Consider the following 12,596-nt stretch of genomic DNA (forward strand, 5'->3'; position numbering starts at 1 on the left):
ACAGCCACGATTACTGGGGCAGTGGGATTTAGCAGCCAGGCAGGCTCAGAGCTTAGCACAGATGCATGACATTGTTTGGAGATAGCAAGGGTTGGGTCATTCTGGAGTATTTCCATGGCTTCCAAATTTACCACACAAATTTAAGAGTTATCACAGGCTGGTGCTTAAATTAATAGATGTACAGACAATGCTAGCTCAGCCCCTGCCAGTTTAGACAGCCACACACCACAGTACAAGTGGCTGTAAGAAGAACATGAAGCATCACAGGAATTTCCCTGTGCTTGCCTGAGCCACATGATCAGGAGCTGTGGGGTGTAACCAATGGCCATCCCCTCCCTCCACCCCACATCCTAGCCACTGCCTGGGGCCAACGGGAGGATGTAAAACACCAAAATCCCCAAAGGAAAACCTCCCTCCTCTGTGCAGCTGCCATGCACAAGGTGACCACAGAGGAGTCCTTGAAGTTCAGATCCCACCTGTCCAGAGGGGAAAAGATGAGGGACCTTACCAAAGGTTTAAATAGAAGCAACTGGGCTTGTGTTAAAACTCTCCCTTTCCCCAGGGCTCTATTAGGGCACTGTGAGCTTCCTCAAATCCACAGATTTTACACATCTGCTGCCTGTCCTTTACTCTTTTTCAAGGACTGATAGCAGGCTGTGCTCCCTGTGCTGCTCAAAGACAAGAGCTGACTTTACCACAACACTCTCATTCCCTTTACAGCCAAGCAGGCAGAGAACATCACCACTCTGACTCCTGGGAGCACTGTTATTATAGTAGTACCCTTTAAACAAAATAATAAAACAATAAACCAAATTAACAATCTCCCACCCACCACCTCCTCCAGGCAAACTCTGCCAAGACAGACACATTGGTCTGTAGCAAAGGTTTCTGGAGATGAGCATCACAAACTCACTGAGCATGCACAAATGCAGCAGACTGACTAAAATACTCCAAGAACCCAACCTCCACCCTTGGCAGCTGGTATGGCAGCAGCCCCAGCCTCCCACCTTATGCTGACTGTGGAGGAGCTGAAGCACAAATGCCCTCACCAACTACTGCAGCCAGTTCAGTCCTGGGAGCAAAACCACTGAGAGGAAATCTCAAATTTTGCTTAGGTTTTCAGATGCAAACAGTACATGCACTTGAAAATCCCAAGCAATGAAAAGCACATGCCAAGACCTCTGCTCCTCTGGAGCTAGTGAGAAAGTTTAGATTTCAGTAGGTCTCCTCTTAGGCTACTGCATAACCAGTGGAAGAAAGCAATGCTGCTTCCTCTACTTTGTGTTTTCAAAGCACTCAGGAAATTCACTGAGCTGTTAAAATCTCAAGGAGCCCTTTCAGCACAGGGCTAAGCTGGAAGCTCTTCAACTGCATCCTCAGTGCCACCCAGACAGAAACAGTTCTTTGTCAGCCAAGGAAATTCGTCTTCCTCCTTTTTGGCAAGCAACCAAACCACAGACCAGATAAAGACAGGGAATCAGCATGGAGAATGGGCTGTAAGGTGCCCCATTTGCTTAGCCCTTAATGTACAGGCTTGAGAATGGAGCTAGCTTGACTGCCAAAGAACAAAAATGAATGCTGAGGAGAAAAATGGGGTTTGTAGGAATTGCTGTGTTCACCCAGAGCTACCTTTCATCTCCCCAAATTCACAGTTCTTCAAGTGTAAAACAAACCTCATCTGCTAGGGGTGACAGCAGATCAGTGCCTTATAAACACAATACCTCCAAACACTCAGTCCAGAGAGATGAAGAAAAATTACAGTGCATGTATTCATCTGTAGGAGGAATAAAATGCTCATCCTTGCTTGGTGGCTTTAGCCCTAAGATCCAGCTACACCTACACAGGGAAATCTGGCACATCATTCATCCCCAACAGCCACAGCCCCATCCTGGGCTGCTACTTTGAAGCCTCACTGACGCCACACTGTAACCTTGGAACTGCGTGTCGCTGAGATAAAAAAAGATCTGCTTTAAATATTATTTCCTGCAATTTGCCTTTAATTCACCATGATAAGCAACCTTCAGACAAAGCAGGATCTTTGGGGTTTTTTTGGCTTCTTGTTTTGTTTGGAGTAGTATAAATAGGCAGCCACAGCAGATAAAATGCTTAAGGACCAATGATCTTGTGCAGACATAACAAGAGGGAAATGAAGCAGTGCTGAGTGCTTGGAGGGAGCTCTACTGCTCATGTCAAAACTGCTTTTCAAAGCATTCTCCAGGGAGCCTGCAACTCTTTTAGAAAGTTGCCAGGAAATAGTCACACAGTACAGAGTGCATTTTGCATGTTACCATAAAGCCATGGACCCTCAAGGATTCCAAAACGCATGACAGCTGAAAATGGCAGAGGGACTGTTCCAGATTTCTTAGACACCAACACTTCACACTGCAGTAATCCCAGGTCAGCAGCACAAACACCTGATTTGTAACTTCAGCTGCCAAGGCATTTTATTCAGCAGGACAAGAAACATCACAGCACCAAAGGAGGAACCCAGCACGTGTCCAGCCCCTGTTACCTGGTAGAGACCTTCATCCTCGCCCTCGAACTCGGTGTTGGGGAGGCTGTGGTGCCGCTCGTAGCCGGTCCTGCACACCCCGTTGGGCTGCCGGGACACATCCAGGTGGTGGTCACTGGAGGACTGGGTCATCACTGTCCCCTGGGGGGTGGGAGAGTGGCTCTTACGGGACACAGTCTCCTTCCGGTGATGGATCAGCTTTCTGAAACGGAATGATGACATCAGGAAGGGCAACGCTCAAGGGAGTGACCGTGCTGCAACATTGAAATTAGTTTTTAATGATTTATTGCTTTTGGGCTATATATACCAGAATGGGCTACATTACTCTGAACACCAGCTCCAGTTTCATTAACAACTAAGGAAGCACTTCTGGGGGAGGAAGGAAGAGGCTTTGCAAAAGCCCATAATTTATTCAGCAGTTCACTGGAGAAAAATGCCTCTTCCTCGGGGGAGAGTCACATATTGCATTGCAAGCTTCAGAAATTGCCTGCACTTTAGAATTGCTGTTCAACCGAGATTAAACCAGCATGCCTCAGCACAGAGTCTGAGGTGTCAGAGAAAACAAAAATTCTCCTCACAAGCAATTATTTGAGAACATATTAAAGACCTTGTGTCACATGCCAAAAACCTCTACAATTCCTGGCTGGTAAAGCAGAGAAAATGCAGCCAGAAAGGTTTTGGATTTCTCCTCCAAGCCTACAGTGTGGCTGAGAATCTCCTCTTCTTGGCATACACAGAGAGAGAGGAGCAAGGCCAAAGCTCTCCTTTGCTGGACACAGTTGTCAGGAGAAGCAGCAGCAGCTCAAACACTGGGAAGCAGCAGCACTCTTTGAGGAACAGAGGCTCAAACCAACAACATCCAACATCCCCCATGGACAGAATGACACTGTGATCACCCTCCATCTCTCAGCCAGCTCTCCCAGGTGCCCATCATACTTACTGGAGGACATCTCTCTGCTCCAGGTTGTATTTCCCCCCATTCTTCATGGCTGCATTGTGCACAGCCTCAATGGCACGGTCAATGGACTGGAGAACCACATCCTGCTCCAGCACCTGAAAAGCAACATCCAACATGTTACTGTGCCCTTCAGCTGAGGTTCTTTTGCACCAGAGGTTATGGCAGGAGAGAGCACAGTACAGTAAACTCCCAGAGTTTATGTTTGGGAAAGAAAGTCACTGTTACAAGCACCAAAGTCCAATGATCCCTACAGGGAGATCAGAGGCAAAGCTTCAGGATCATGCAGCAGCCTCGAATATTTAGCCTGCTGCAGGGAGGTTTTGAGATCCCACTGCAAAGCCAAGTTTATCCCAAGTCCAATTATTCCTCCTTTTGCTGCCTTCCTGTGGAGCAAATTCATAACTGTGAATGTGACAGCTGAGATCTGGTGGTCTCCCAAGTCCATTTGCTCTGAATGATTTTTTTTGTTCGCTTTTTTCTTGATGGTTTTTTTTCTTGTTTTGTAACTTGAAACATCTTTTCCAAATCACAGAATCACTAGGTTGGAAGAGACATTCAAGATCATAGAGTCCAACCCAGCCCTAACACCTCAACTAAGCCATGGCACCAAGTGCCACATCCAGTCTTTTAAAAAACACATTCAGGGATGGTGACTCCACCACCTCCCTGGGCAGACTGTTCCAGTACTTTACTACCCTTTCTGTAAAAAACTTTTTCCTAATATCCAGCCTTTATTTCCCTTGGTGCAGCTTAAGAAATCTGTGTTCTCTCATTCTGTCAGTGCTGCCTGGAGAAAGAGACCAACCCCCACCTGACTACAGCCACCTTTCAGGGAGTTGTAGAGAGTGATAAGGTCACACCTGAGTCTCCTTTTCTCCAGGCTGAGCACCCCCAGCTCCCTCAGTGGTTGCTCACAGAGTTTGTGTTCCCAGCCCATCTCCAGCCTCATTGCCTCCTCTGGACTCACTCAAGTGTCTCAAGGTCTTCCCACACTGAGGGACCCAGAACAAGGTGCAGCCTCACCAGTGCCAAGTACAGGGCAGAATGACCTCCCTGCTCCTGCTGGCCACACTGTTCCTGACACAGGCCAGGGTGGCCTTCTTGGCCAGCAGGGCACACTGCTGGCTCATGCTCAGTCAGATGTTGACCAGTACTCCCAGGTTCTTTTCTGCCTGGGCACTGTCCAGCCACACCATCCCCAGCCTAGAGCATTGCAGGGGGTTATTGTGGCCAAAATGCAGGACTCAGCACTTGGACTTATTAAATCTCCACCCAAGCTGTCACAGCAACATTTATTCCTCCTGCCAGCTGGTTTAGCACTTGTTACTGCAGTTAAAATAAACAGCAGCCTTGAAACACCAAAGACGCCACTCCCTGGGCTCCCAGAGGAGGCTGGAAGGGGAACAGGAAGATAAAGCAGGTTCCTACACTTGTGACAGTCCAAAAGGCTTTGTTTACCAACAGTTGATATGCCTACAGGAGAGAAGACCTTTACAGGACTAAGGCAGATGGCAAAGGACACGATACTGAGTCTCTGGCCCACAGGTCTCCCATAAGCTGCCCCTGGTGCCAGCACCACCCATTCAGTCCCACTGCTCCAGCCTCAGCCATGCATGAGGGGAGGAGGAGAATGCTCAGACTCTAATGCTCACTGCAGCTGTTTGAACACTAAATCCCTCTTTCACTTGCTTTGGCCCCCCCTCTGTGCATCAGAGCCACTATTTATCCAGCCAGGCAGCGGCTGGATTCTCATCAAGGAGGCACCTTAATTGGCCTTAGGGGGCTGCAGAGCACAGAAGGGAAGCCCTCCCCACCAGGGCCAAAAGTGCCTGCCTCCATAACACTGGCATGCAGTTTCCTGATAACATCCTATGTATTATTTATATCCTGGTTAATTGCTTAAGCAAATGTGAATTAACAGCTACCACAGACTGTGGGGAAAAAAGCAAGGTGTGGATGAGAGACCTCTTCTGCAATACTCAGCTTTAAAAAATTTAGGAGGGTTGGTTTTTTTTTTGCTGGTTTGTTTGTTTTTTTTTTTTTGTTTTTTTTTTTTTTTTTTTTTTTTGCTGGTTTGTTTTCCCAAGAAAAATAGACAGGGAAGAAAGCAACTGGGGAAAACTTTAAAAATAAAACCAAATTTGTTAAAGTATCAGGTCAAGAACAAAACCAACACTCAGAATTCAGCTTTGGGATGAAACCTCCAAGCAGCCCCATGTGGCCTAGGGATATGGCCTAGGGAGCATTTCATCACCTCTAACCACAGAATGAAGGAAATGGAGCAAAGTGTATTTGAACACATTCCAAGGAGGGTTGGAAGGAACAGCAAGTTATTTCAGCGAGTTCACCTCATTTTCTGAAAAGATAAGAGAAAATTACAGCAAGCTGCATGCTCTCTCTGGGAAAGGGGAGCACTGCAGAAGTCTCCAGGGGAATGCCAGTATTGCTCTGAGTGCCACAGACCCCTGCCCTCTGCACACCCCACCTGCCCTCCTGCACTCCCACATGAGTCCCCGCAGTCTGATCATCCCAGGGAAGATAGCAGTACAGAGCACTGAATCCTACTGAACAGCTCAGCATCTCTGCCCTCTTCCACAGGGCACATCAGCACAGTCCACAGGAATCCATCCACAGGCTGGAATCATAGAATGGTTTGGGTTGGAAGGGATCTTTTAAATCTTCTAGTTCCAACCCCCTGCCCTGAGTAGGAATGTCACTCACTAGACCAGATTGCCCAGGGTCCCGTCCAACCTGGCCTTGAACACTTCCAGGGATGGGGCATCCACAGTTTCTCTGGGCAACCTCTTCCAGTGCATCACCACTCTCCAGTTAAGGAATTTCCCCCTAACATCCAATGTAATCCTTGCCTCTTGCAGTTTAAAACCATGCCCCCTTGTTTTAGCACTACCTGCCAATGTAAAAAGTCATTGTCCATCTTTTATAAGCTCCCTTTAAGTACTGGAGGCAATGAGGTTTCCCTAATGCCTTCTCCAAGCTGTACAATACCACTCTCTCAGCCTGCCTCCACAGGAGGGGTGCTCCTATGGAGCTGCTCCTTGCTGTGCAATGCCATTTATTATGGAGAGGGTGCTTCCTTTCTGATAAAACACAGCATTTTCACACTAATGCAGCAGGGCTGTGACAACTGGCTTTTAGCTGCTGTGCCCTTTCCTTTTGTTTCTGTTCCCAACCTTCTATTAACAAGGCCCTGTCAAAGGGCTGGAATAAAGAAGCAGCATTAACTTGCTACTTGCACTTTATGACATTGTTGATGCTGCTCACAAACCATCTCCCTTGCTCAGCTGAGTTGGGAGGGTACATGTTGGGGAAATGGCAGGGCCTTCAGCACAGGGGCTGCCCCACATTCTGGATTTGCAGGACAGCCACCATCAGGGATCCCCTGCTTCGTAGTCATGAAGTTTAAAAGTAAGTATCAGTATCCTGGATGGATCACGTGAGTCAGAGGAATCTGCACGCTCCTTGGGTTAACCAAAATGGCACTGCTTTGTTTAAAGGGGGATGGATGAAAAAGCTCATTGCAGCTGAAATGAGCACAGGTTGTAAGAGGGCAAATGTCTGATTTGCCAAGGTCTCACCTATGATCTCCTCCTCCCTAGGACTCGAGGGATTACGTGCTCACAGCAACTCTGGGCAGTGCCTCGCTGTTCTCCCCCTGCAATCCAGGGAGATCAGTCACTCTGCAGGACAGGGGAATCCTGCTGTATCCAGCACCCATTCCTGAGGATGCTGGCAGCTGAAACAGGCAGGCACATCCTCAGCAGTACCTCCAGCTCACTCATTCACAGGCAGCCTTGGCCACGCATGGCTCTGCAGCCTGCAAAGGAGAGAGGCCACAAAGTGGCAGCAAGAGCAGAGCCCTGGAGTGCAGGCAGGGCTGGGTGCTCCAAAGTCCTGGAGAATCCTGTGCTGCAGTCCTGACCCATCCTATGCTCTGGGTTACACAGATGAAACCCTGTTCATAAGCTAAGGCTCACATGGAAGCAAGGGAATGCATGAAAAGGGCATTGCTGTACAGAGGGCTGCCAGAGGAGACTACCAAGCAAAGCCCAGGAATTCAGCTGGATTTACTGATGCTGCATGGTGGGGGTTGGCAGAGCCCTGGGCAACCACTGCAGCACGCAAGCTGTTAACTGTGTCCTTCACCAGTTTACTGGCTTGCCAGGCACAGGCACAGCCATGCCAGCCACCCTGGGAAGGCAGAAAAGGTGGCAGGGACAGGGCAGAGATGGCAGTGGAAGGCACTGGCCCTCACAGGGTGAGCACTCCTTGGTCAGCAGGGAGTGATGGTGCCCAGGCTGTGGCCAAGAGGCACCAGCCTCCTGCCCAACATACCACAAAGATCAAGGAGTATTTGCTGAGGTATTGATAACACATTCCCACCAGTGCTTCACCCCAGAAAGGAGTGGCTGCCACCCCTTCTGTCAGGTATTTCTGGTTTAATCAAACAACACTGCAGCAGAGAAATGTTGGGCTCTATACACAGCCTGTCTGCACCACCCTGGTGACAGCAGAGAAGTGACCCTTGGTGATCACAGGCCATACTGGCCATGGGCACTGTATCAGAGAGCCAGGGCTACCACCAGCACCCCACAGGCCAGCTGCTCTGCAAGGAACATGGTACTGCTCAATTAGAGCCATGACTATCAGCCAGGAAACTGAATTTCTTCCTTCATAGCCTGGTGCAGGAAAATCACAGAAGCATTAATAAATCATTATTTCCTCACTCCTTGCTAATAACAGAAGCAAACAAAGGGTATCCCCAGAGCCTGCTCCTAATTTCCTCCCCACCTGATGAGGACAGAGCCAGACCTCAGCACTGCCTTGGGATGATTTGCACACCCCAAGGTGGTTGGGGAAGGATGCCTTTCCCAGGGCCAAAGACAAGCTTTTAAGAAGTAACCTTCCAGAATGCCTTGTGAGTACCTAAGCATGGTCTTGCAGAGACAGGAATGCATCTATCCCCATGCCTCACACTGCTCTCATCCTCACTGCCCCAAAAGGAGCAGTCTCCCCAGAAGGAGCACACCTGCACAGATGTGTCATACAGGCTGGTGAGAGACCTGAGCAATTCAGAAGACACTGCATGTGTCCTTGTTGTACAGGCAGAACAACCTCCTCTCCTGCCCTCCCCAGGCTATCAGAAATGTTTCCCCCTCTCTCCTTGTAATCTTTCCACATGTACCACTAGTGTTGTTTAAATGCACTCACACAGAAGAACTTGCTCAACAGTCTAGAATAATCATACCTTTCAGAAAAGCATTTTCTAGACAAACAGGCTGACAGCCGCATCAGCTCAGACAGGCTGAGCCACTCTGCGTGCACAAGGCTCCCACATTTATGAAAGTGGCCCATTAACTTATGGCAGGCTTTTCTTTGCCTCCACAGGGGGCTGATCCAAGAAAACATAGCTTTTTTTCTCCTCCTACCTCCCCATTCATTAGTGATCAAGGGCATTTACTCTTCTGCATGTGCAGGAATCGGTGCCCTCACGCCTGCAGCTGCCTCTGCAGCCAGAGGGGTGCCCAGGCAGGGCTGCTCATCTTCACCCTCATCTCATTGCCCCAGCTTTCACAACATGACAACAAAGGACAGACAAAGTTTTGTCTCCAGTGACAGCTCAGTTTTCATGCAGCTGCACTGACACGGACCACTGGTGAAATTAGTATATTTATCCTGCTGGCATCCACAGGCACAGGCTGGTTCTTTGTTTCACAAATCAGAGAGGAACGCCACCTCTTAGGTCACATGCCCTTCACCCCCAGTCACCGCCAGACTGTCTGCATGTTTATTCCTTCCAGACTGAAATGATCACAGCACCAATTTACAAATATCAACTATCCTTTGTCCATGGCTCAGTGATGTGCCAGATCAGAGTTCCCCCTTTGGGACCACACAGCTCAAACAAATGGGCTGAATTTTGGTTTTTTGCATTGCTGGGGAAAATTCAGCTCCTTTCCCTTCCCTTTTTGCAGCCCAAATCAGAAATTTTTAGTCCTCAGGCTAAGAGAGATGCATTAACTTATTCTTGCCAGCATGAAGATATTGTGCCTCACGGCACACAAAAGCACACAACAAAAACACAAGTGAAACAATGGGCAACTGCCCTGGTTACTGAGCAAATAAAGATGAGTACAGCTCCAAACAAACCTGCAGCATCTCTGACTCCGAGCGAGAAAACAAAGACATGGCTGAGCTCTCCTGACAAAGAGGCAGCCCAGAAGCAGCCCAGGAATTCCTGCTGATATGCTACAGCGCGTTTCTCACGGATCCGTGTTTTTCCACTGTGTGCTGACAGCAGCCGCTTGAGCAGGCAGCCGGCACAAATGGGAAATGAAAAGAAAGGATAGCCAGGGAAAGGGCTTAAGCTGTGCAAATCACGCTAAAGCAAAAGCCAAAGCTCTTGGCAAAGAGATACACTAACTAGGGACAGGGCAGGCACAAGAGGCATTCTGAACAAACAGAACCCTGAAGGCAGCAGAGGGATGCGCAGCAACCAAACCTCAACCAATTTCTCTCCCAAGAGCAGGAGAGAAGAGGGTCAGGGAGCAGGGGGCAGAGACAGGCTGAGGGACAACAGAATGCATGCAACCCAGCACTGCATGCTTGTACTTCCTGAGGTGGAAATGCTTCATCCTCAGTCTCTTCTAGCCATGCTCAGACCCTGTTTACTGGCCACGATGACCAGAATCGGCCACTGATTCCTTCCCCTTATAGTTTTTCACTCTCCAGTAACCAGAACACATGTCTCATGCCGAAACAGTCTAAGAGGATAAAAGCAGAGACAGAATTTTTTAAAATAAAACAATCAACACATACTTATATATCTTGCTGTTCCCTGCTGCTTTGTTACTGCTCTCAATGCTTCCCTGGCTCAGCCTGCCCCAGGTGAGCAGCTGCCAGACAACAGAGCTGCCCCTCTCTTTAGGATCACCTGTTCAGTATCATTTTGCACACAATTGTCAAGTCAAGTCAGTATCTGACATCATCAACGTGGCATTTGTGCAGGAAAACTTACATTTCTACTGACACATACATAAACATAAATTGTATATAGATACACAAACATAAAATGTATATACATACACATACTCGAGTTTTCATCTACACTGAAAAAGAAAACAGTAGATAACCTCTGCTTTGATGAAAATGCAGGATTATGAACCAGGATCTATCAAGATGAAAGGAAACATACTGCAGGGCAGCACTAGAAGTATACCAAGACTTTTGACATATTAGCCTCTGAAGTCAAAAAAAAGCCTAACAGAAGGGGTTTTGCCAGACTTTGTGTGGTCTTCAGTTTGTAGCCAAAAAACTGCTACAGATGTGATTTGCTCACTGAGATTCAGCACAGCTCCAAGATCACTTGCACACAATTAGCACAGGTCTATAAGACAATCCCTATATTAATTATGATCAAAAATGCAACTAATTTCTAAGTTCCCAGAGTGCTGGGAAGAATGCAAGGTGCTAATCTCAGCCCATCTTTGTTTTGATTGAGTTGGCAAAAACATGGATGTGGGATGAAGATCCAACCACAGAAACTCTCTTTGCAGTTAATCAGATTTGCCAAGAGCTGCCAGAACAAGGAGCAAGGTCAAAGCCCAGAGGAAAGAACAAGACTGGAAAACTCTGCAAGTCCTGGCTCTTTTTCTGGCATTCAAAGAGGAAAGCTCAGTTTCCCCCCACAATTTATTTCCATGGCAGAGACTGTAGCAAAATGCCAGAAAGGTGACAGTTATATAAAACCTAGGATGAAAAAATTCAAATTTCTGCCACGATTGAGAGAACTCTTTCCCTTCCCAATCACCCTTGCCTTGGAGCACATTCCAGTACATGAGGATCAAGTAAGTAAAAGTCTCCAGGGGTCAAGCAGGAAAAATATCCAATTACACTGTTAATTCAACTGATGCCCAAAGACACATGCAGAAGAGCCCATATGTACATGTTAACCAAAAGAGACTTTCCTCCTGCATGCCACAGACTGGCACTGATGTAACAGCTTGCAGTTACATGTTTGAGAAAGAGGTAATAACTTGTGATTCATCTCACACAGGAATTTATGATTTATCAGCTTTTCTTCCCAAATCCTCCCTGTCCCATGACCAGCATTCTGGCAAGAGTCAGAAAGCAGCAAACTGGAGTTATGATGTGCTTTGGGCATAACAACTGTGTTGGCCAACCCTAAAACCAGGGGCAAATTAAAAAGTGTCTCTTAGACAGACAGAAAATGGGGAAAGGCAAAATTAATTGGACTTGCTGTCTCAGTCCCAGTGAACATGGGAAGACAGGCAGCAGGCACAGGTCTGCAACCCAGGAACATTGGCCAGGCAGGAAGGAGAAGGGGCAAGGAGGGTGCACAGGCCACCATCCAAGGAAGTGCAGAGCCTGTGGGTTTGGCAGGAACAATTTGAGTCTGCCACATGGAGAACAAGTGCTGCTTTCTGGTAGATGAACAGCCACATGTACTCCAATAAAGCCATCAATGAGGGAGAAGAGATTTCATCCTTAAGAGGTTACCACAGAAAAGTCATCAGCTAGTTTTAGTCTGGACAGTTGTAAATTGCACAAAATAGTAAACCAGACATGAATCCTCAGGATCTTTTGAGTAGCACCAGGATCAGACTGCCAGACCTGGCACAGCCCAGGCTCTTTTCTGCTAAGCTGTCACTGTGAGATGAAAACCTGTCTTGCATTACTGTGAGCAAACCTGAGAGAAGCCCTGGAAAGTTCTCCCCAAAGATCATTCTAGTCAGGAGGATCAAAGGCAGCTCACTGCTGCAGGATCAGTTAACAGTCCGGATAGAAAAGAATTTTTCTGTGTTTTGGACTCTACATGAAGAATAAGCATGGCTTTCTCTGCCATGAAGGGACACAGCTCCCCTGCACACTGTGGCAGGACATCTACCCCTCCCCTCCTCTACCACAGGTACTTGGTGCATAGAGAGAACCTGGCTGAAAGGCCCAGCAAGGGGTCATCTCTGGCTCCAAAAAAGCTCAGGCCTCAGCTGAGAATGTATGTCTTAGTCTGGAGAGCGGATGTGGGAAGAGATAAAAGAAATATTCTTGACTGAGAGACACTGTTTTACAAACTATAAAAGACATATA

The 12,596-nt window shown here is 47.7% G+C and overlaps 1 protein-coding gene across 1 annotated transcript in view; it reads right to left on the reverse strand.

The window, feature by feature from the left end:
• NCKIPSD (NCK interacting protein with SH3 domain) overlaps positions 1-12,596 on the reverse strand; it is a 49,993-nt gene that overhangs the window by 24,779 nt on the left and 12,618 nt on the right. The window contains exons 2-3 of the mRNA XM_066558371.1: positions 3,453-3,565; positions 2,513-2,714 (exon numbers count right to left, since the gene is read on the reverse strand). Coding sequence (XP_066414468.1) covers positions 2,513-2,714; positions 3,453-3,565 — 315 coding nt within the window. The remainder of the gene's footprint in view (positions 1-2,512; positions 2,715-3,452; positions 3,566-12,596) is intronic.

The sequence above is a fragment of the Molothrus aeneus genome, chromosome 12 (genome assembly GCF_037042795.1).
Source record: "Molothrus aeneus isolate 106 chromosome 12, BPBGC_Maene_1.0, whole genome shotgun sequence".
Classification (NCBI taxonomy): Eukaryota; Metazoa; Chordata; class Aves; order Passeriformes; family Icteridae; genus Molothrus; species Molothrus aeneus.